This window comes from Myodes glareolus, chromosome 14 (genome assembly GCF_982192425.1).
Source record: "Myodes glareolus chromosome 14, mMyoGla1.1, whole genome shotgun sequence".
In the NCBI taxonomy this organism is placed as follows: domain Eukaryota; kingdom Metazoa; phylum Chordata; class Mammalia; order Rodentia; family Cricetidae; genus Myodes; species Myodes glareolus.
In genome coordinates, this window is record NC_142039.1 from 74,425,393 (window position 1) to 74,448,490 (window position 23,098).

At 45.2% G+C, this 23,098-nt stretch overlaps 1 protein-coding gene across 5 annotated transcripts in view; it reads left to right on the forward strand.

Annotated features, from left to right (window-relative positions):
• Ntrk2 (neurotrophic receptor tyrosine kinase 2) overlaps positions 1–23,098 on the forward strand; it is a 340,618-nt gene that overhangs the window by 74,067 nt on the left and 243,453 nt on the right. For all 5 annotated transcript variants that reach the window (XM_048447670.3, XM_085699633.2, XM_048447673.3 and 2 more), the window contains 3 exons: positions 1,110–1,145; positions 3,755–3,852; positions 8,974–9,073. In XM_048447670.3, the coding sequence (XP_048303627.1) occupies positions 1,110–1,145; positions 3,755–3,852; positions 8,974–9,073 (234 nt within the window). The remainder of the gene's footprint in view (positions 1–1,109; positions 1,146–3,754; positions 3,853–8,973; positions 9,074–23,098) is intronic.

The following is a 23,098-nucleotide window of genomic DNA, read 5'->3' on the forward strand; positions in this document are numbered from 1 at the left end:
ATGCGAGTTTTTTGGGTGATGCTGTTCACATAGACTCCAGCGACATGTGCACAGGAAAGGTGAACTGCCCAGTCGTAGGCAGCACCCTGCGCTGAACATGACACACAGCCATCCACTTTATTTTCCTCCGGCAAACAGGAATTCTTTTACTGAAGTACGCTTCAAGTCTAACTTGAGCACCAGAGCCATTTCCACTGGTTTCTTCACTTGGACTAACCTCAGTTATTATTCACCGGGGAGCTCATGAGCTGAAATCTGGCTCAGCTCACTTTGTTTGATGCTGCTTTTCCGCTCGTGGCTCAGAAGGAGACTGAATGAACTTTATGGCCAGAAGTTTTGCTGTTGATAGTCAAAGACTAAAAGTATATGGAGGCTCTGAAGGAATTAATTCTGAAATCACATAAATGCTAGGATGAAGTGTATTGCCAGGCTCACTTTCTTAGCGACCCAGGTAGCTGTGCTCACAGAGATTCTGATCAAGTTGGAGATTTCGCAGCTGTGCAAATGAGAATTTTTTTATACACTTGTATTTATCTCCGGTAGAAACTGTGTTTATCACTTCGTACTAGTCCATGACTTTAGTAGGGAAGTACAGTTTAATATTTCTGTGTTGTTGGGACAAGAAAACCCTCAACCATTCCTTGTTCCTGGAGAGGAGGGTGGAGAAACAAAAGCATTCACACGAGGCTGATAACATGGACCTGGATGTAAATGGCTCTGGGGTACATAACCTGACAGTAACCCCAAACATCAGAGACTAACAAAAATACTATGAAAATTACCATCTTTGAAATAAAAATATCCAAGCTATGGTTAACATAGCCCACTCTATGATGGAAATGGCACAGGAGAAGTGGCCAAAGTGAGCTAATTTTTCTCCAGATTGATTTCTCACTGTTTTTCCTTGAGGTATGGAATTGGAGGAAAGAGGAGAGAGTTTAATCTGTAGGGCGATCATAACCGCAGCTCTGAGAGACTTGTCCTTAGAGACAGGCTATCTGGCTGTAAACCTTCAGGGTGTATGTGACACATTTTGCTTGTTAGAGCTAAGCAGGCTTTTTCCCTCTAAAATGTGTGCTTACAACTCTTTAATGTGTTTTGCTTTTCAGAGACAAACCCAAACTACCCTGAAGACCTCTACGAAGGTAGCTATCGTGTTTCTTCACTCTGTAATTTTCCTAAATGTTTGTGTATAATGAAATAAATCAGCTAGAAGAAGACCTGTAAGCTGAGTTAAATACACATTTTTAAGTGCTACATGGGCCAAAATAACATCTCAAGTATCACCCAGTATTGATGGCTCTTTTCCCTGGATATTTACAATGCCTGTAAATGGCACTTCCTCTCCCAGGCTCTCTTCTTGGAAGTAGTAAATCCATTCTGCTCCAGCAGACATCTTGTTTCCGTAATTGGGAACTAATTACCTGTTTAAAAGCCATGACAACCAAGGGAGGGGAGGTGGATCACCTTCAGACCAGGCCAGAGAACACATATGAAATGGTCTCTTATATAATGCAGAAGGCTGCTTGTGCACAGAGCTTAAAAGGGAGAGCTTGCCTGGGCAGCTTGGCCAGCACTGGGCTGTGCCATCAAGACTCGCTGTCTCTGCTCCACATTTTGCCACCCACTGTCCAGCTTTGCTGGACTGGTTCCCTCTGTGGTGTGTGCCGATGCTGTGAAGGGATTGACCCAACCATGCTCCATCTCATCTTTCTTGCTGGGAAGCAGGAATGCATAGCCTTGACTTACTAGACCATCCCTGGAGGGCAGGCCAGTTTCTCTGGGGCTGCACAGGCTTAGCACCTGAAAAAAGGGAAGTCCTTTTAGGAACATGGATGAGGAGGAACCAAAAAGCTGCACTGATGATGCTTAGATGCTCATCTCTACTTCACTTGCTGACTAAATGCTAAGGATGCATGGATGGGCATAGAACTCTTTAGTGCATGCAGATTTCCGAGCTACCCTTGTGAGCACAAAGCCACCAAATGTAGAGAAGTGACAAGCTTTGTTTCAAGATTGGGACTATAATTGAAAATGGTTAAAATTAGTTAGAATTAAAATGAGTTAGAACGTTGTATTTTTAAATGTCCTTTGTTCTTCAACTTTTCACTTGCATGTACATTGTCTGGCGTTCCTGATTGCTTGGGTCTGTAACATGCCCTTCACCAACAATGGTCATGCTCAGTGTGCACTTTGCAGAGATCTCCATCGGATAAGCTTTTCCTATAGACCACCCTACGCCTATTAATGTGTATTTAACTCCAGCTAACTTTAACTGGGAATTATGTTGCCTTTCCCTGTGTATGCATGCTAATCTATATTTTGTCCAAGCTGTGGCATGTACAGGTGACTTGGATATGTATTTTTATTTGAACTGCTAGGACTTTAAGAAAAACATGTCTCAGATTATCCTAGACAACATGATGTTTGAACAGTGATTTTTACATTTTAAAACTGTGTTTTGAATTTCTTTCCAGTAACTTCAAAACTTTAACAATGCTATCTCCCCAGTGGCCTCAGCTCCCACGTTGGGCATGCTGGCTAAGATGTCATGGTTTTAAACTGGAGACATTTAAAATTGTCTAAATTTTGCCTGACTACTTGGCTATACTACAAAGAAAAATTAGTAAATAAATGATGTCTGCTTATGTTTGAAATCAGTGAGTTTTAAGATATTCCAAATAAACATTGCTAAAATGCGAGTTTTGGCATTAAGAATACAACAACAAACAGAGAAAATAAGTGCTTTTTCGGTTATTTTTTTCACTCACATTCAAAGGAACATGCTGTTAATAAAAATGTAATTTGAATTGTTTGCCCTAAAGCCAGCACAATGATGCTACCAAGGGGAGTTTGGCTGGGGCCAAGTTAATGAAGTGGCTTTTGCCGGATAAAAATGAGGGGCAGTGTTCTCGGTTAGAACTGAAGCAAAGATGCTTACAAGCAACATTGTCTGCAATCAGGTTGCTAAGAAGTTTGTGTGCTGCTTGGTAATTTTAAGAATAAATCCTCTGATTGCTCATGGAAAATCAGTCACCAAACCCGTGTAACCTAAAACCGGTCTAGAACATGCCAACCGACTTTGAGATGTGTGGATGTCAATGAAGACACGCTTATGTGACCCATTATTATGTCGGCCTGTTTATCGTGGGATATTGGTGTGTCTGCGCTCTTCTGAAGATTCTGTTGTGGGTCTTAGTTCCGCAGTGATGCTCACACCAGGCTGCATCCTAAGCCCTTGGTCTGTTCCCCAATGAGATGCTACTGCCCGGAAGCCAGTGTTTTCTTACAGTCTGGGTCATTGTGTAGCTCCGACTGCTTCTTTCCCTGTGGTCTAAGCCGCATGATTTCACTTCTGCTGATGTTTCTCAGCTTTAAGACTGGCAGCCAGATCTGCCCCCCAAAGATTTTCATGTGAAAAGCATCCATGGCTCCTATTCTTGGTTGTTTTAGAGATGGACATTAATATGGGGAGGCTTCCCAAAGGACAAAAGATAAATCTTAAAGTGGATTTAGAATGACTAGAAGAACAGTGATGGGGAGATGGAATCCATATTGGTTTTGTGCAGTTCCATTCCCGTTGTGCATTGAACCGAGCAGCCAGGCCCATCCCCGCACAGCCAGGCTGTCCCGACAGTGATCAGGACTCACTGGCTCTGTCTTGCTCTGTTCTGGGTCGCGCTGTGGCCCTGTGTATGTTGGCAGCCTATCGATGACTTCATATTTCTCCTCTTTCTCTTGTCTCCAATTGAAGACTGGACTGCAGCAACTGACATCGGGGATACCACAAACAAAAGCAATGAGATCCCTTCCACGGATGTTGCCGACCAAAACAATCGGGAGCATCTCTCGGTGAGTGGGGTAGATAGGTGCTTCCTGGGTTGGTTCTGACAATTCTGGACAGTCATATGCTGGAGAAATTGTTACTGCCTCCTTTAGACCTGGTTATCACTCAGACTTAAGCAGACCACCAAAGATTGAAGAATCTACTTTAGAGAGATCCAGAAACAGTGATATAGAGACCACGCAGCCTCTGACATGTGCCTTTCTGGTAGTGTGCCACATGTTTAATTTTGCTGATATTTTATTTGATGTGCATGGGTGTTTTGAGTGTATAGCTGTGCATCACGTGTGTGTAGTTCTGGAGGAGTCCAGAAGAGGGCACCACCCCCCAGATTCTCTGGAACTGGTGGTACAGAAGGTTTTAGTGGCCATCTGGGTGCTAGAAATTGAATTCAGATCTTCTTTCTCCTGTCTCAGACCATAGGTTTATTTTATTTCTGTGTCTGTGGGAATGTGTATCTGCAAAAGCCAGGATAAAATGGAGGCCAGAAGAGAGTGTTAGGTTTTCCCGGCGCTAAGCCACCTGATATGGGTGCTGGGCACTGAGGGAGGGTCTTCTGAAAGAGTAGCTAGTGTTCTTATCTGGGGAGCCGTCTCTCGGCCCCACAGTATACCACCTTCAGCAGTTATTACTGCTTTAAATATCCGCCCCTTACAACCAGACTACTAGGAGATCACTGGTAGTGAATCACAACACTCTGTCCAGGGACCACACTTTCACATCTATCTCCTTTGTTTTTAAAGAATAAAAATTAGGGTGTCTGCCAAACATACTTTTCTCTGGAGAATGTTATGGGAAAGAAAAATCAGTTTCTTCTTTTAGATAGGTACCCCGGGGGTGAAGTGGCATTCAACATGGCGTGTGCAGGGTGATTGGCTTACACATGAAGAGCTGAGGGGAAGGGCATTGGGGTTGAGCAAGACCTTCCTGGGAAATACAAGGCTGCACTTCTCTGGAAGGCTCAGGCTGGTGACGAAGGTCTTGAAATAGTCCCAGGTGATTTCCTTACTCTACAGTGAATTGCCGCCCAAGGGTCTATGGTTCCTCGAGTTCCATGGTGGGACCAGTTTGGAACCATGTTGAGTTTTCCTCACACACAGCATGTCCCGTGAGCTTGGATTCCTTCCACCATTCCCTCTTCTGCTGCAGCAGCTGCAGGCTGACCCAGTTCTGCCAAACAGGACCTGGCTACAAGCTCCCCGCCAACTGCCATTTCTCCCCATTATGGTTTGCAGGTGTTGTGGAGTCTTACATTTTTAACCTGACTTGGAAAACTGTCCAAAGAGGAACAGCGCTTTGTGACATGAAAGTTCTATGAATCTCACAAATTTTAATTATTTTTTCCCTTATATTATGAGGATGAGTCCCTTAGACTAGGTTGCTAGTAGCCATGACAGTTTCAATGCCCTCACGATGCCGTCAATGTTCCTGTCGGCATCCTGCCCATAACTCTTCTCCTAATCTAATGGTTCTCCTTGGAACTAGAAACTATTTATGCATCAAATGTCTAAACCATACATAATTGGATTTTTTAAATTCCATAAAATGGCCCTTTATTTATGCCTCTGAGTTAGAAAATGCAGATTGTGTTTGTTTGTTTGCTTTTTGAGACAGAGTTTCTCAGTGTAGTCCTGGTTGTACTGGAACTTGCTCTGTAAACCAGGCTGGCCTCAGACTCACAGAGATCCACCTCTGCCTCCCGAGTGCTGGGGTTAAAGGTGTGGGCCACCACCACCCGACAGATAATGTGACTTCTGACATTGGTGGGGCTCACTGTTCCTGCCTGCCTGTGTTACAGTCTGAACATCGTGTGCCAATCACACAGCAGTTAGCATAACTCATTCTGCTTCGGTGTCTTCGGTACACTGATAAGCTTTGCAAACGATGAAATAGGAGATCATTTGGCAAAGCACAAGAACTGAAACAATGTAGCCGGGGAGACAAGTAACAAGCCCTGCAGCTGATTCACTCTGGCTCCCTTCCTGTTATGCCAGAGTAATGCATTTGGTCACTTACGGTCATCTACATGCAAGTGTGTGGTGTGTGTGTGTGTGTGTGTGTGTATGTGTGTGTGTATGTGCTGTGCATTTGTATGATGTGTGTGTGTATGTTTGGGTATGCTCCTGCCTCAGTGAATGTGTAGGTCAGGAGACCACTTTCCCCCGTGGTTGCAAGGCTCAAACTCAGGTCATGAGGCTTGCAGTAGGCAAGTGTTTTTACCCCGAGTCACCTTGCTGGCTCAGCAGCCACCCTTTTTCACTGAAAAGGACATGTTTGTTCTCAGACCTCCAGCAGATGCTTAAAATTGCAGAAGCTTGGTCAGGTCTTTCTCTATGCATACCCATCATAAAGTTTGGTTTACAAATTTAGTCATGGTAAGAGTTTTTAAAATGCTAATAAAAACTTAACAATTATCACAACATAGTATCAGTTTTTTCCTTGCAGTCACTATGAAATAAAACAAGGGCCACTTGAGCATAAGCTCTATGGTGCCGTGAAGGCTGACGGTTAGAACATCTGAGTACCTCACTTGGTGTGGCTATGTCAGGCAAGTTCAAAGAAGGTGGATTTGGTTAAAACAAGGTGGTGCCGGCCATGAGGGAGCCTCTGTCTCTCTGAGGACATATAGGCTGATGAGGCTATAAGTCTATACCCAGAGTTTCGCTGAAGTTGTCTCTGGAAGCACTGAGGAGAAGTGGCAGAAGGGTCCATTATCAGATGCCTGCAGGACACCACCATGTGACTATCTTAATGCCGCTCTTATCTGACACCAGACAGCAAAACTGCAGAGGGATTAGGGTTGAGTTTTTATTTTCCTGCCTTCTTTGTGAACCATACACTTTGTTGCGAATAAATTACAGTTATTTAAATAACTGGGCAGACTGGTTCACGTGCAAGCTGTGTGTCCTTGGGATATTTATTTACCCTACTATGAGTTTTAGTTTTGATCCTATGACCATCTGTACTGCCATCATCTTAATTATTGTGCTGCTTACTGTCCTAGCCACGGTTCTTAGTTCACTGTCTACACGAACTCACAAAGGATTACACAGCCCACAAGGCAGAGAGTAGTCACACACGAAGATGATGACAGGCAGAGCAGCTGAACTTCACACTCAGGAAGAAGTTGAGTCTAAATCTATAGCCTGCAGTGTCAGCGTCTGCTGTGCTGCAGTAACAAGCATCCCCGAACCTTAGTGGCCGAGCACTGCTGTCATTTATTGTATGCTTCATTGCGTGTGTTACTGGTGTTACTGGGAGTCTCTTCAGCTTTGTCCTGCCTATAGGACCTGGCTGACACACAGCTGCCCTTTGGAGAGCTGGCTCTCATTGCAGCAGGGAGAAAGCTTCAGAGGCGGGTGGAGCAGGGCTTCTCAGCCTTGACACTGTTGGCTTTGGAGGCGAGGAGATCTAAGGACTTTCCTGGCCATGGTAGATGGTTAGCAGACTCCCGGATTTTACTCGCTAAGTGCTTGTAGCACCACCCCCAGATCCACCGTCAAAATCTAGAGTTGCCAAGTCTTTGAGTGACAACACCATGGCTTGTTGATGACCCTGACCTTTGACTGAGACCTCAGAGCAGCAAGGGCAGCTCCACCCTTTGCTAAACCAGTCTCAACTAGTGTCAAGGATGCCCCTAACCATGATAAGACAGGGAGTGCATTTTCCAGAGAAACAGGAGCCAAGATCAGTTTGTAAGGAGTATTAACGATTACCTTAGAGGGAAAAATAATACTGCTTTAGGGGATATCACGCCAAGTGAATGACACATGGAGTTTAAGCTTTTTAGTGACAGTTACGACAGGAGTTGGTAAGCACTGTCAAAGTGCAGCGTCAGTTTTATGAATAAAGCTTTATTAGAACATGACCTTGTAAATTTGTTTTCACATCTTCTATGGCTGTTTTCAACTTACACTGCAGAGCTCAGTTCTTGTGAACAGGGGCTATGTGCCTGGCAGAATCTGTATGTTCCATCTGTCAGCGCATTAACAGAAGCTTGCCAGCCCCCTGAACCTTGATGTGCTGGTTAAGTTTTATCATCTGACACAGACTAGGATCACCTGGAAAGATAGAACCTCAACTGAAGGATTGCCTCCTCTGATTGGCCCTGGATCGTGACTGCAGGGCATTTTCTTGATTGACAATTGGTGCCAATTAATTGTGGGTGGAGCCACCTTAGTGAGTGGTTCTGGGATGCATAGGAAAGAAAACAAGGCAGTAAGCAGCATTCCTCCACAGGGTTCCTGCCTCAGGCTCCTGCCCTGGCTTCCCCTGGTGGCAGAGTGTAAAGTGTAAGATGAAATAAGCCCTTTCTTCCTGGCTTGTTTACAGTCATGGTGTCGATCACAGCAACAGAAAGCTAACTAGAATCCTTGGCCTGAGCAAAACCTAAAAACAATGTTCAGTGTGTTACATTATCACATCTTTGTCTCTACAATGTCACCATGTCCTTCCAGCAGCAAGATGATCACAGTGGACCCAGAGGAGCAGTGGTGGCAGTGAATACTAAGTTTCCATTGTCACCTCTGTCCTGGGGTTGTGACAGAATTCACATAGCTACTCTTTCTACTTGCAAAACTCATAACTTGTAATTCCAGTTTTTAAAACATAAAAAGCCTTTTCTGACCCCTATCACCCATGCAGAAAAGTGTACGGATCAGTGATGTCTATCTCCAGTCCCATTCAGAGCTGGGACACGCAGCAAAACACCGCCTGCTTCCGGCGTGCCCTGGCTCCTGCAAGTCGTGGCACTAAACTAAAAAGGGTGTTCACCATGAACAACGTTTTAGCATGTACAACAGTAATGAGAATAATAAAATTAACCCCACTGTATTTTTCACTAGCAACAAAATTTTAATATTTATTCATCCATCACCCCTCCCTCCCCTTCCCTTTTCCTTTCCTTCCGTGTCTCTAGACAGAGGGATGAATACATAGATGTAGCCATAGACATGATTATTCACATGGTATCAGTTAGGGATCTGTTTATACGTTTAACAGGCTTCTCTTTTGTGGCATGGGCATCATAATAGTAAGTGTTCAGGAAATGCTAACTGCCGTGGGCATCACTATCATCCGAGAGCAGGGAGGAGTTTTGCAAGGTCGTCACAGCCTCGCTTTCTCTCCAGGTCTATGCCGTGGTGGTGATTGCGTCCGTGGTGGGATTCTGTCTGCTGGTGATGCTGCTTCTGCTCAAGTTGGCCAGGCATTCCAAGTTTGGCATGAAAGGTAAGCAGAGTCACGCTTGTTTTGCTTCTTAAGTGGACTCATTTTTGGCTCATGACTAACGCTAATTATCACTAAAGGAGGAAGTGGCTGGATTTATGATGACTGGTTTTTAAGCCGGAAAAATAGCAACAAGGGTATAATACTACAAATCAAGACAGAACAAATTCATGATTACTCAACACTGCCCACTTTCCTGCGAGCACAGTTGTCCCAGGAAGGATGGACTGGTGTCTCGGGTGGGAACTAACTCAGCAGTGTAGGCATGCAGGAGGACTTGAGTGTCCTGTTGTGGTCGGGTGAGGCAGGAGACTCTACGGCCATGGCACCTGCTACTTTCTGTTGTATATTGAGAGTCTAAGTCTTCTGTCTCCCAATTTCTCTTGCTATGGCTTTTCCGTATTTCCATTTTTTGGAGAATTAACACTGACAGAAGCAAAATAAGAAAGCCACCATGGTACCATGAGCTTGTGCATGGATGGGTTTTTATTTAAGTGGAAAAATTCTCGAGGCTGAGAACCAGAGACTGTTGCCGTGAACAGATAATTGATATTCTTAAGGCCAATGAATTGTATTTAGAGGTGGGCATGAGAAGACATTTGAATAAAAGCTTTTATATAAAGTGTGAAGTTCCCTTGACTGTGAAGCGCTTGCTGGGATGTGTAAGCCTATGTATTGACTGCTGTGAGATTATTGGGTTTGGTTTGTTCTCTGGCAGTTCTGTACCATGAGAGCCCAGGAGGGGAAGCTGTAAGGAGGGCTTGGTGGAGGATGGCGTGGGTCTTTTACCTGTGTGGTCAGCGGGAATGACTCTGGCCCTGCCTGTCACGTGGAAAGGGATGCTTACGCAGTATCTTGACCAGGGTACATGGGCCTAGGGTGGATGATCTTTTCTGCTTGTCTCATTCTTTTGCTGACCACGATAAGGATTCTCAGTGGTCATCATCTCTTCAGACATAACACAAAACGCAATAAAAAACCCTTCCAGTCTTACTGTGGCCATCTCTTAGCCCGTGGGTCTTTGATGCTTCCTTAGGAGAAAATCCCCTTTACTCTAGTAAGCAGGTGAGGCCTGGAAGAAGGGAGGGCTGAGGGACTGCGGTCAAAGTGACCTCTTGAGCCTAACAGAGAGCAGAAACCACCAGGGAAACAAGCATTGCAGGGCTCCCCAGAGTTCCGAGGTAGCCTGGCCTGTGTGGGTCAGAAACTGCATCTGAGCAGTTTTCAGGGACTGTTCATGTCATCATCACCCCGACTTGAGAATCGCTAATCCCTGGTCATGAATGTGGGCTGCCACATCTTTCTCCTTGTGTGACAGTGTGGGGTTGCCATGCACACCAAAGAGCCATTTCTCCCCAAGCCACCAGGCTGGACTAGCTGTCTGCTCTCCACATGCCGGGTGCCCACCGCGAGTTTTTATGTTTCTCACCATCACCAGGTGCTTTATTGGGGGTGGGGGGATTTTGAGTGAGTGTCCCCAAGCACAACTTGCCCTGGAGAGCAGCTGACTGTCCAAGCCGAGTCTCCTTTCTGGAAGGATTTGACCAGAAATCATGAGAAAGGGTTTCATCATGAGAAAGGGTGTGTCCAGCCCCTTTGGGGAGCTCACTGGCAGTGGTGGGAATCCTGGGAGTGTAATATGCGAAATCTGGGAAATCTTGCTGCTGCTGTCCAGGAACCACACACTGAAGAGAAGCACCTGTGAATGGCAGCCTGATTTTCTCAGTCGTGCAGCAATGGGAGGGGGAAAGGTAGAATTCGTTCCCAAGAAGGCTGTGTTGCACACTGTAACCTCAGAACTGAGAGCAAACGGAATTTGGGGTGGATAATTCGGGGTGGGGGTTACCACCAAATGCCTGCCTTTTCTGAGCACAATCCAAGGGTATCCTTAGTGAATCTTGAGGAAGAACTTGTTTGGCCTGGACCAGGGCAGTCAATGACCTCGTTGAACATTAACAGCTGTAGGTATGGGTTTTCTCTCACTCCTAAACGTAAATAAAATGTGTTTGAGACAGTGTTGTCTGCAAAGACTCAGTTTCTCTTTGGAGCAGCTGGGGTTTCGTTTTACTTCGGCTTCCGTCGGTGTTTCAGTCTATGCTATGGCAATGCACACACTGACCCCGATCTGAGGTTATTGCTTAACAAATCAGATGCTGAGTTCATCATCTTTGGGGATCTAGAAATTAAGATGGGGCTCGTGTATCAAGCCCAACAAACCTGAACCTAGAGTGGTGGTTAAAAATTAATGTGCTAATGCACTTTCAATGCTATTAGAGTGGGGATTACGCTCAAAACGTATGCCGTAAAACGGGAAGACTGTGCAAACGTTGTCCTCCTGAAATAATCAGACACTATGCCAGTCAGGGTTCTGTAGGAGCAGGAGAAGAAGCTGCACAGCCTTGGCCAGAGTGAGGACTCAAAGAGGGACCAATGGCTAATATGCAAGTGGGCTATTACAAATGAAATTTATACTGTTACAGGCTTTTTGGTGAGGTTTGAACCCTAGTATATTCCATGTCTTAGGGACAAATCAAGACAGAGGAGGGCTTCCAGTCCACCGTTAGGGATTCAGGGTTTTGTGTCCATCCCAGCTGCATTCATTTTCCATGGCTACTAAGAGAAAACTAAATACCTGAAACTGGGGGCTGTATATAAAAACGAGGTCTGCTCAGCACACAGTTTGAAAGTTTGAGAGCCCAAACAGCCCACTGCCACCTCTCCTGAGGTGAGGCCTCTCCCTTTGTCATATACAGAAGAAGGTTGAACAATGGGGAGATATCAAATCGCACATTTAGTAAAGAAGTCAAGGGCAGGGTGGACCAGTCTTCCTCTTTTATCATCTCTTTCTCTCACATGAACTTCTTCACTCTGCAAAGCCAATATTAACTCCTTGTAAGAGCAGCACTCCAGCGACACACCCACCATGCACTAGGCCCTATCTCTTAAACATTCTATACCACCTTTCAACGCCACCATGCTGGCTACCGTTCTTCTAATACATGAACTTTGAGGGCAACATGGCTTATCTTGCATGCCAACTATCTCCATTCGCAGCACAACCTTTCAAGGGATGAATGGTTTAATACTGCTGATTTGAAGAACCTGGGGTAATGCAAGCCAAATCCCCCTGGTGGCCACACTGTAGCCATCAGCCATCAGGTGGCCATCCCTGTAAATGCAGGGAAAGAAGGACAAGCCTCATGAGGACCCAAATATTATTTGTGACCTTGCTTCTGTGGGAGATGAACTCTGCATCGCAAACCGGGGAGTTAAATGCATTGCACCAGCAGAGAGCTGTGGTGTTGTCTTTGGAGATGGAGGCGAAGTTGTGAGCTTCACTGGCCCTCTGCTCTGTCTACTCGGTGGAAGCAGATTGCTGATAGTGGGGCTGTGGGGTAACCCCTCTGTATGCTGCAAATGTATTTTATTACTATTGGTTAATATAGAATCTTGTTTGGCCAATAGCAAGGCAGGATAGAGCCAGGTACGAAATCCAAGCAGAGATAAGGGAGAAGAGCAGAGTCAGAGAGATGCCAGCAGCCACTGCTGGGGAAACAAGATGTGAGGTAACAAGTCATGAGCCTCATGGTAAAGTATAGACTAATAGAAATGGGTTGACTTAGTTGTAAGAGCTAGTTAATAATAAGCCTGAGCTAATAGGTCAAACAGTTTGTAATTAATACTAAGCCTCTGAGTGATTATTTTAAAAGGGCCTTGGGACCAGGTGGGATAGAAAAAGCCTCTGTTTGCATAGGTGGGTACTGACTCTCAGTTCTGTCTGCTCATCTCTGTTTGCTTAGTGCCTAGTCCACTTGGTACTCAATAAATATTAATAGACTGAATGATTAGAGAGAGCTGTCAGTGTCATCCAATATAAGTTGTTAACTACTAAGGACTTAATATCTGGGCGATAACTCACATGTGAATGGCTGAAGAGAGAATCTGGTGTTTTTTTTCCCCCTAATTTCTGGAAGGGACAAACCCCACTGCTTCTAATTTCCACTGACTTGAGATAACTGGAGGTGATTGACGAGAAGTCGTCTGAACAGGTCCTGTCCCAGGACACTTGGCTTTTGCAGGACTCTGTTTTGAGATGTGGTTTCTGAGTGTAGAAGGTGTACTTTCAACTTTGCTTAGGAAGCTCTTCAGCTGCTGCCTTTGAACATGTGGCTTTGCTGCTTGTGGCTCCATTCAAGCCTGAAGCTGGCGGAGGAGTCATCTGGTGGCTCAAATTGTGCTGTTAATCTAGAATTTATTTTTCACTGTTGCTTGTTTACTATAGTTTAAGCATCTTGTTGCTAATGTCTGATAGGCTGTTGGATTTGTGACAGTAACAATGTTAAGCAGTAGAGTTTTTTCCTTTCCATTTTCTCTTGTTTATTTCTGTCCAGTCACTTATTTTATTGAATGTCTAGTTATTATTAGCATAGAGGAGTTACAAAAAAAGAGTACTATTAGTGTTTGGCCATCCACACTGGGTTATTCTTATGCATATTTAATATTAGTACATAAAACACGTTGTGAGTCTACCTACATTGGTGACTGAATTGATAGTTCTGTAAGTATAATTTGATTCTTTTTCTTCTAAGACTGCCGCCAGTTTATTTTGATTATTTTTTTTTTTAATGATATGGCTCTCAACGAATTTTCAGAGCGACTTGTTGCTAAGGAACAGCAACAGGACCATGAATGTGCAGTGAACGCATGCACTCATATTCTGACCAGGTCTTCCTTGGCGCTCACAGGGCTTCTGGCCCTCCCTGCTCCAGGAGGGAGAAGTTCCCACAACGGGAATGGAAGAATCCTGGCATATCGGATGCCAGTTCTTCAGGGGGTGCTCCACACTGGGAGTCCTGCCATAGGTGGGACTGGAGATATCACAAGGAACTGGCAGGCTTGGCACTCACCACACGGGTGAGGAACGGGCGTGGCTGTCAGAGTGTTGCACTCCCTGATGGAAATGCACATGTGGTGTTCCTCCCTCTGCATTGATGCATCCTTTGGGTGCAGACGGAAATATCTCAGTGGTCCTATGAGATTGCAGAAGAAAGAATGAGAAAAGACTTTTTTTTCTCCCTTGGCCTCAGTGGTCAAGAGATTGCATCTGTATGCCTCTAGCCTGCATGGATTCCTTCCCCATCTCAGCCACCTCGCCCAATTTCCAGTTAGGACAGACACAAAATGACACCACGTTTCTCTTCTCCACACTGAAGTCAGTGCTCTGAACTGACCTAGAATGTCTTTCAGCCCGAAGAATTCCACTCATTTAAAAATGTTGGTAGACTTTGCAGGGCTGAAGCTAACTCTGCTGGAGGTTTCTGTCTTTTCTAGGCGCTCAGAGCAGCCCAGAGGGTTGAAGGGCTGCCGCTCAACACAGATTTGGGTCAGCTTTTCTTTAGAAGAGGGAGACATGTGACCAAAGCCAGAAACATGATCATGGAAAAATCTGAGAAGGCGAACTTTTTCCACATGCGTCTTTCACTTTGAAAAAAAAAAAATTGCAGTGTAGATAAATTAGAACGCTAACAAAAGTTTTTTTTCCAAACTTCCATGTGGCTTAGGAATAAGCAAGTCAAAAACAGAAACCCCCTCCCCCTCTTCTCACAAAGCCGGTTCCACTCCTAAGTCCCCTCCCCACCCCCCCTTCTCACACTGCTGGTTCCACTCCCAGAGAGAACTGTCTTTATCTTGCAGGATGCATACATTATGTAAATGATCAAATACACAGCTTCACTTTTATGTAGATAATCAGAACAGGGCTTCTTTTTTTATTCCACAGGGAAGTCATAGCACCAGCCTTGTTCTGCATATTTCCTGAGGTCACAATTTGCCTGGCAGCCCTTTCTACCAGCACCAGGCGGCCACTGCGTATTATTTAGTAGTACTTCCCTGCACCCCACATTAGGCCTTCTGAAACCCGCTGTCCCCTACCCATGCATTAGTAACTGTTTTAGTCAGTGTGAAGAGACGCGATGACCAAGAAAACGCTGTCAGAGCAAAGTGTTTAATTGGGGGTGTCAGAGGTTTAGTTCAGTATCATCTTGGCAGGCGTATGATGGCAGCAGGCAGACATGGTCCTGGAGAAGAAACTGAGCGTGACATCCTGAGCAGGCAGAGAAAGAGACTGGCCACACCTCTTAACCCCTCTCAAATAGCCCCATACCCCAATGACAAAGCATTCAAATACAGGAGCCTATGGGGGCCATTCCCATTCAAATCGCTAAGGTAGCTTCCTATTACTCTAAAGAAAGAGCCAAGATAATCATTGTATAAAAAGATGAAGTTCTTTCTGGTTCACAGCCTTGGAGGTTTTAGACTAAGATCAGTTGGTCCCGTTGCTTTTGGCCTGTGGTGGTTCATCACAGAGGGAACGTAGAAGGGCATGATTATGCACCTTCTTCTGGCCAGAAAGGATGAAGGAAAGGAGGAGAGAGGAAGGTGCTGAGATCCAGGCGTCCCCTTTGAGGGCAGGCCCTGAAGAACCTAGTTTCTCTTACAGACTCCACTCTTCGAGGTTCTCACCACCTCCTGACTGCACAGACAAAATAAATCCTTACACACAAGTCCCTGGGGAACAGTCCAGATCCAGGCTGCAGCAGGCAAAGCTCACACCCACCTCACAGAGCTGCTGTGACCGTACAGAGTGTAGTTTGCGAAGCACAAGCGTTCCCAGCTTTGAATAATCGCTATATATTCTTATTATTGAGAATGAATTGTGATTTATTTGACACATCTTGACATTTCAGTTTTAATCAAAATTTCGGAAATTATTTTCTGTATAGACGTAGAGATAGTTTGGAATGGACGACTGGGAGGAAGAGGTAGGTGCTTCAGATGTGAGCAGATGCCCGAACAAGCCCTTTTGTCTGTCAGGCCATCCAGCAACAGCACAAGGGTGCGCTGTTGTTATTCCCAGCTGGAGAGAATATTACCAGTCTTCTATATATTTATTAATTTAGATTAAGCTGATGTTTTGATTAATAATGATGTTAAGAATCTTTATCACATGAAAAGTGTGATTTTTTTTATTAGTGTATATGTACACAGTACCTTTAAGTATCTTTTTTTTTTTTTGAGACCGGGTTTCTCTGTGTAACAGACCTGGCTGTCCCAGAACTCGCTTTGTAGACCATTAGACCATGCTGGTCTGGAACTCACTGAGATCTGCCTGCCTCTGTCTCCCAAGTGCTGGGATTAAAGACGTGGGCCACCCCTGCGCAGTGGTGTATTTTGTATTGATTTTTATTGGTTAAGCATATTATTTCTGCTTTTTCTAATCTTTTGTTTTTAAACAATTGTTTTTAAAGTTATGTTAGTTCGTTAGACATAGATTCTCACTTTGTAGCCCAGGCTGGCCTCTAACTTGTTGTAAACCCTGCCTTGGTTTCCTAAGTGCTGGGATTACAGGTGTGAGCCACACCCCCCATCAGCGTTTTATAATTTTTCAGTAATATTTTTGGTAAACAAAAATGTTTGCCTTTTGGTGGAGATGAATCTGTGATCTTTCCTGTCTAAGCCACACATCTTTGGGAGGCCTCCTCTCCGAGCCGTAAACAGATTTTATACCTTCTGACTTCATCTGCTCTGTGTGCTCCTCAACGGCTCCCCGGGCTTTCTGCAATTCCCTTTTTCTCTTTTAATTTTGTGTGAAATACTTGTCTTATTCAGAGGTGCAGAGAATAAAGACACTTGAGAAAATTTTAGTGTGACATTTTCAGAATATTATTTTAACATCATAGAATCAGAAAGCCACTGACAAAACAAAAAGACATTTTGAAGAACTTGGTGGTTAACTCACGGTGGGGGTGAGCCTGGCACATGGTTAACTCGCGGTGGGGGTGAGCCTGGCACATGGTTAACTTGCGGTGGGGGTGAGCGTGGCGCGTGGTTAACTTGCGGTGGGGGTGAGCGTGGCGCGTGGTTAACTTGCGGTGGGGGTGAGCGTGGCGCATGGTTAACTCGCGGTGGGGATGAGCCTGGCACATGGTTAACTTGCGGTGGGGGTGAGCGTGGCGCATGGTTAACTCGCGGTGGGGATGAGCCTGGCACATGGTTAACTCGCGGTGGGGGTGAGCGTGGCACATGGTTAACTCGCGGTGGGGATGAGCCTGGCACATGGTTAACTTGCGGTGGGGGTGAGCCTGGCACATGGTTAACTTGCGGTGGGGGTGAGCGTGGCGCGTGGTTAACTCACGGTGGGGATGAGCGTGGCGCGCTGTGCTTTCCTCCTCCTGTGAGAGGATCTGAGAGTCTCCCAGAGGGGTCAGGAAGACTTCTGCCTGTCTTCCCCACAGCCTCAAACTGAACTCAGATTATACCTCAGAAATCTTTTAATGGAGAAAACAATATGCCAATACTCACCAATCCTTGATAATTTCATAAAAAAAGTCAGTTGACCAGCAGTAAAAATTTATTTCAGAAGAAATGATTGCCCCGTTTCCTGTTGTTTGGAGGTGTGAGCCCATCCCAGGCTCACTAGCTGTCTTAGTTTACAAATCTCTTCCTACTGAAAAAAATTCACTTAATTTTTATTTTTGTCTATGAGCAGTTGCCTGCATGCATATATCTTTCCCACATGTGGGCAGAGCCTGTGAAGACCAGAAGAGAGCCTTGGATACTTACTGTCCCCTGGTACTGAGTCTTAGATGGTTGTGAACTACTCTGTAGGCGCTGGGAACTGAACCTGAGTCCTCCAGCAGAGTAGCCAGTGCTCTTATCCACTGGGCTCTCTCTCTTACTTTCATGTCAACATCGCATTCATTGCGTTCATCTACATGACAGCAAAGGATGATTAATCTGAGGATCACATGGTAAAGACATAGATATGGAGCTTGAAGGGACTGGTTTAGCCATTCACACAGAAAGCAGAACGACCTGACGATCAGCCATTCTCCCACTAGTCATGTAAGAGAAACTACCTCTTTATCTGAACTTTAAATTTTAATTTAGTTATAAATGCTTATAGGATACCATATGACATTCAAATGCGTGAATACAAATGTTTATAGCTTCTTAGAGGTGAGGGCCTTCTGAACCCTTCTCACTTCATGCTTTAATGTTGACCAATGGACCTACCAGAATGTCTTGATCAGTTGACAGTGGATGGCTTGTAGGGGGAAGAGTCAGTTTTCCCTATGAATAGGTTGAGCTCACCAGGCTCTGGTGGCTGTCCCCTGGGGACAACACAAACTGGAGTTGATGAGTTAGTAAACTTATGAAGGAAAGGGGAAGTTGAGAGGGAGAGCTATGGGAGAAGTGATGGGGAGGAGCTGGGTGCCAATATGTTTAAAATATATTTTATGAAGTTCTCAAAGGATTAGAAATAATAATAAAAACCCATGAGCATAATGTATTGTGATGAGATCCGTGTAACCAGTTCATTGGTTACCTTGGGCGCTTACTTCTCGCTGCCAGAAATAGCTAAGTCCTCTGTGCCCCGCATTTTGCAGTCTGCCCTGATTGTCGTCAACTAGTCACCCTATCACATTATGACATTAGGGACATTAGGAGCCATTCATCCTAAGCAGCTGCACTCTGCACTCGTTCCTGCCTCCTCTCCTCTCCTGTCCTCTCTCCATCTCCCTTCCTCTCCTCTCCTGCCCTTTCTCCATCCCCCTTCCCCTCCTCTCCCTGGCCTCTGCTACCCACACTTCTTAATTAATAGTTGATTTCTCAGCATAGAGAGCATGTGGCGTTCCTCTAACAGGGCTACCTTCTTGTACTCAATATAACATCCTTCAGACTCATCTATGTTGCTGGGGGGCGGGGAGGGTACACACAGGACAACTCAGCTCTAACTTCCATTGCCCACCTTGTCTGAGCTATTCCATTAACACGTCTGGACTCCAGGGAAAAGCTCTGTGTACCCATAACATAGACAGTTCATATGATACTATTTCGAAACACTCTACAGTACTGCTTTCGTTTAAGGGTAGATGATTTGTTTAAGAGAAATCAGAAGTACTTGAAAGTCAAGGACAATCCTCACTGCTTTTCCTCAGTGCAGAGGTATGCTCACTCCCACCCCTTCACACAGGACGGACCACACTTGGAAGGGGACTCTGAAAACCTGGATGTCCGCTGTCTTTCTTCCTGTTCCCCTTGTGTCACCGTTATCGTTTATTTTTATCTCGCTGTTCTGCTGTGCTCTCCTGTGCTTCCCTAGCTCCCTGCCCCGCCCCCATTCCTGTACGTAATTTTGGTGGGCAGGCTTCTGGGGATTTGTGAAGAAGAATGGTAGTAACTTGGCTTAAATTCTAACGTGGGCTCCAATTTTATCTTGGGCAAGAAGGCTGAATGCCTGTGGTGAGTCAGCACCGCTGTCCTGCGGCGCCTGGGAAGCCAGCCTGGCTAAATGCTGTGCCTCCTTTGGGTTTGTAGGTGCTTACCTCCTGTGTCTGGAACTCCAGGGAACAGGAGCCATATATTGGAGATGCCGATTGGATAACCTTGGCTCTAGGTCTGCATTTCCCTCCTGTGGCTATTGTTTCAGTCCGTGTTATTATCTCTAAATTCTCTTTCCACTTTGATATAAAGACAGAAATAAAAGACAGAACCTGTCGTGTGGGTGATCATAGAGAGAAAATCAGTTCTGAGTTTTAGGGCCGAGTTCTTTAAGATAATTCCTAAGAGGCAATTATGTTTTACAATTTATGTTTTGGTGAGAAAGAATGGAAATTACAATCTGAGTTGATACTGAGTCCGAGGTGCAAAAGCATTCTATATGTATGTACCATGTATAAGACTATGTTCAAGCGTATTGGTGAGGTTTATAACCAAGATAGTAACCCCAGTGGGTCTATACAGTATTTGCTGGATATGTCCCTTATTTTGAGCCCTTCACCTTTAAAATATGTTATGTAAGAATCATTTCAATTCCTAATTTTATTGCCCTTTAAACAGCTCATTTGTTTGAATTGTTCTGGGTTTTACAAGGAACCTGCTGTGTTATCTGGCTTGGTGCTTCAGTTTTATCAGCTTCCGGGAGGAGTATTAACTGCTGGGCAGTGAGAGAGTGGAGGCCCTGGTATCCGTTGTCTTCCACCTAGAAACACAAGCTCATGGAAGCTAAGGAGATTCCCTTTGAGTCACAACTGCTATGATGAATTCTTTTACATAAAAAAGACTTTAAATTTGATGTATTTACAGTCTGCTCGAGGGGAAAAGAGATATTCTAGAGAAATTCAATTCCTTATGTACCAGATTGCCATGTGGCAACCATAGGCTGAGACGCTGCATCTCCTGTGAGAGAAGCCAAGACTTGGACAGGAGCGAGGCAGAAGAAAACCTCTGCTCTGGCCAAGGCGAGGCCACAGAAGGAACATGCTGGCGAGAGGGGGAGGGAAGGAGGAGGGCGGGGAGGAGAATTTCATTTGAACTCTTTAAGTCTTTGGTCAGCTATTAATATCTCAACCAGAAGAGTCACCTGGGTACTGCGGGGCCAGGGTGGGCGCAGAAGGAAGAATGGGTAGCGGAGCAGAGCGCCGAACGAGACTTGACAACTCTTGCAATCCTGGTGAAACCTAAGTAGAGTCAACCCCCCAAGTGAGCTTGGCCTACCCCTGCTTCCCGGCTTCTCTGTCTAAAAAAAACCAGTGTGGCAAAAAATACAGGACTTAAAAAGAATCATCTCAGGGACCCCTCTTGTATGAATTAATGCTATCATATTATAAAATCATTTACTGTAATCACATACTCCCTCAAAAAGTCTGGCAGGCCCTTCTGCTGTTATTATTTTAGTGTGTACTATGTTTTGTTTTGTTTTGTTTTGTTTCTTCCCCTCCATGGTGGAAGCCACAGTTTCTTTTTTATTCTCACAAGAAATAATACTCATAGATATTGCGTCCAATCTGAGGTCATCATGAGGATGTAGTGACTCCAAATTATCCACACAAGGCAGTTTTTAAAGGGCAGCTCTACCTTAACCCTCCCTTCCTGGAACACTGTTGGAGTTTGGGGACCAGCTTAATAGCTGGGCTGGTTCCTTACCCTCAGCCTGGTTTTGTTGTGTTGTCTGAAGTAAGTCCTTGGCACTCCTGGGAGACCCTCTTTAGCAAATCACTTCCACAAACATACTTCTGGGTCTATGGCAGAAGAACTGATGACCCAAGACAATGTTGGAACTCTACAAAATATCTTGCCTGACACCTTTTAGCAATGGTTTTAAAAGATTTTATTTCCCATTTGGTAATTTTGGATGGATGGATGAATGTAAATAGGGAATATCAAAAGTTAACTGAAGAGGGTGCTTACCACCCAAGTCTGGTCACCTGGGCTCAATCCCCAGAAGCCATGGAAAAGCTGAGCAGAGGAGTCTGGGAATCTGTGGCCCCTGCTCCCTTGTGGGAAGATGAAGGAGGGATGGGAAATCCTGCAAGTTCCCATGTCAGGCCGCCTGGCACACGCAGTGGTGAACAGAGAACACGGTTCTCAGTCAGGGTTAAGGGCAAGAGCCCTGTCGCTCGAGATTGTCCTCTAACCTCATGTGTACCCTATAATAGGAGTGGACACACACATGCACACACACACACACATGCACACACACACACACGCACACACACACATGCACACACACATGTGTGCACACACACGTGCACACACATGCACACACGCACGCACACACATGCACACTCACACACACGTGCACACATATGATTGAGGTCTAGATTGGAATTATCCAGTGATAGAGCTTCTCTGCCCCAGAGGCCTGTCTAAGATTTTCTACTGTTCACAACCACTTTGCATTTTAAGGATAAATTAGATGAAGCTCAGAGCCTACTAATGTACGCGAGTCACAGAACTAGCCTTCGGCAGAACCACGCTTGAAGGCTTTGTCTTGCCAGCTTTAATATTTCAGCTCTTCCTGGGATTTAAAAGTGCCTACTTTAAAAACTATCAAAATGGCATCCCAGCATCAAAGTTCATGACCCGCTAAATTTGGAGGATGCATCTCTTTAAAAGATAAAATAGGAAACAATTTCTCACAGGGAGAGAGACTGAAAATTGTTCCTAAGTGTCTGAGTTAGTAATATCAAATAGTATACAGAGAGATCTTTGCCTAATTTTTGACAATCTGGGGATTTTGTAGAAACAAAGTTGTTGAGAGAAATTCAGCAGGTCAGGGTGTCGACAGTGTGCTTCCAGGTCAGGCAAAGGGCTGTCCCTTCTCACCTGTTCTCTTGGGTCAGACAATGGGCAGTTCCTTCTCACCTGTTCTCTTGGGGTAGCCATGCCCTGTGCTGTGTCTATAGCCCACCAAGTCACTATTTAGAAAACGACTTTCTCTACATGGACCACAGTTTCCTTTTTAAGACCGAGTCTGCCCCCCAGAGGAGTTACCAGCGTGTTCCACAGACAGATCTTCAGAGAATGTCAGGGCTAATGACATCTAGACATACACCTATTAGTCTCATTATTTGGGTCTGGTTTGAATGATTCGGGTGCCAAACAATCAGGAATTCATAAAAACTGGTCCCGAGTGCTCTATGGTTTCCGTGTGGCGGGGGTGTTGGCGCTTTTGATGGACTGTGAGCTTTCGCCTCTCTCTGAACGCTGGATATTGCTTCTCCTCGTTTCTCCCCATCCCATCCCTAGCCATTTCTCATCCTTTCAGAGTGATGCTTAGGCACCATCTTCTCCAGAAGTCCTTTCTGGTCTCCACAGAAAGGTGAGAGCTCCTTTATAGGAGATTTGCACTGCTGTGAGAAATCATCCAGAAAAAAATGCTTAGGCTATCAGGCACAAGAAGACATTTGCCTATGAATCCTCCCGGGAGCTTAAGAGCTGCTGAGGTCAGCGGTTCTGTTATCTCTCTGTGTCCCCAGCACCTGGCATTAGGCAAAGCACAGAGCTAATCCTCAATAAATGTACTCTGAACTGGACAAGTTGTGAGTCAGAAAAGGAGAATGTGGCTTTTCATGGGGGGGTGCGGATGGACGTGATTCCCCCACCTCCGCCCCCCACATGTTGTTTCAAAGCCTTTCAAGTAGCTTGGGCAGAAAGATACTGACAAACCAGAGATGCAGTGGA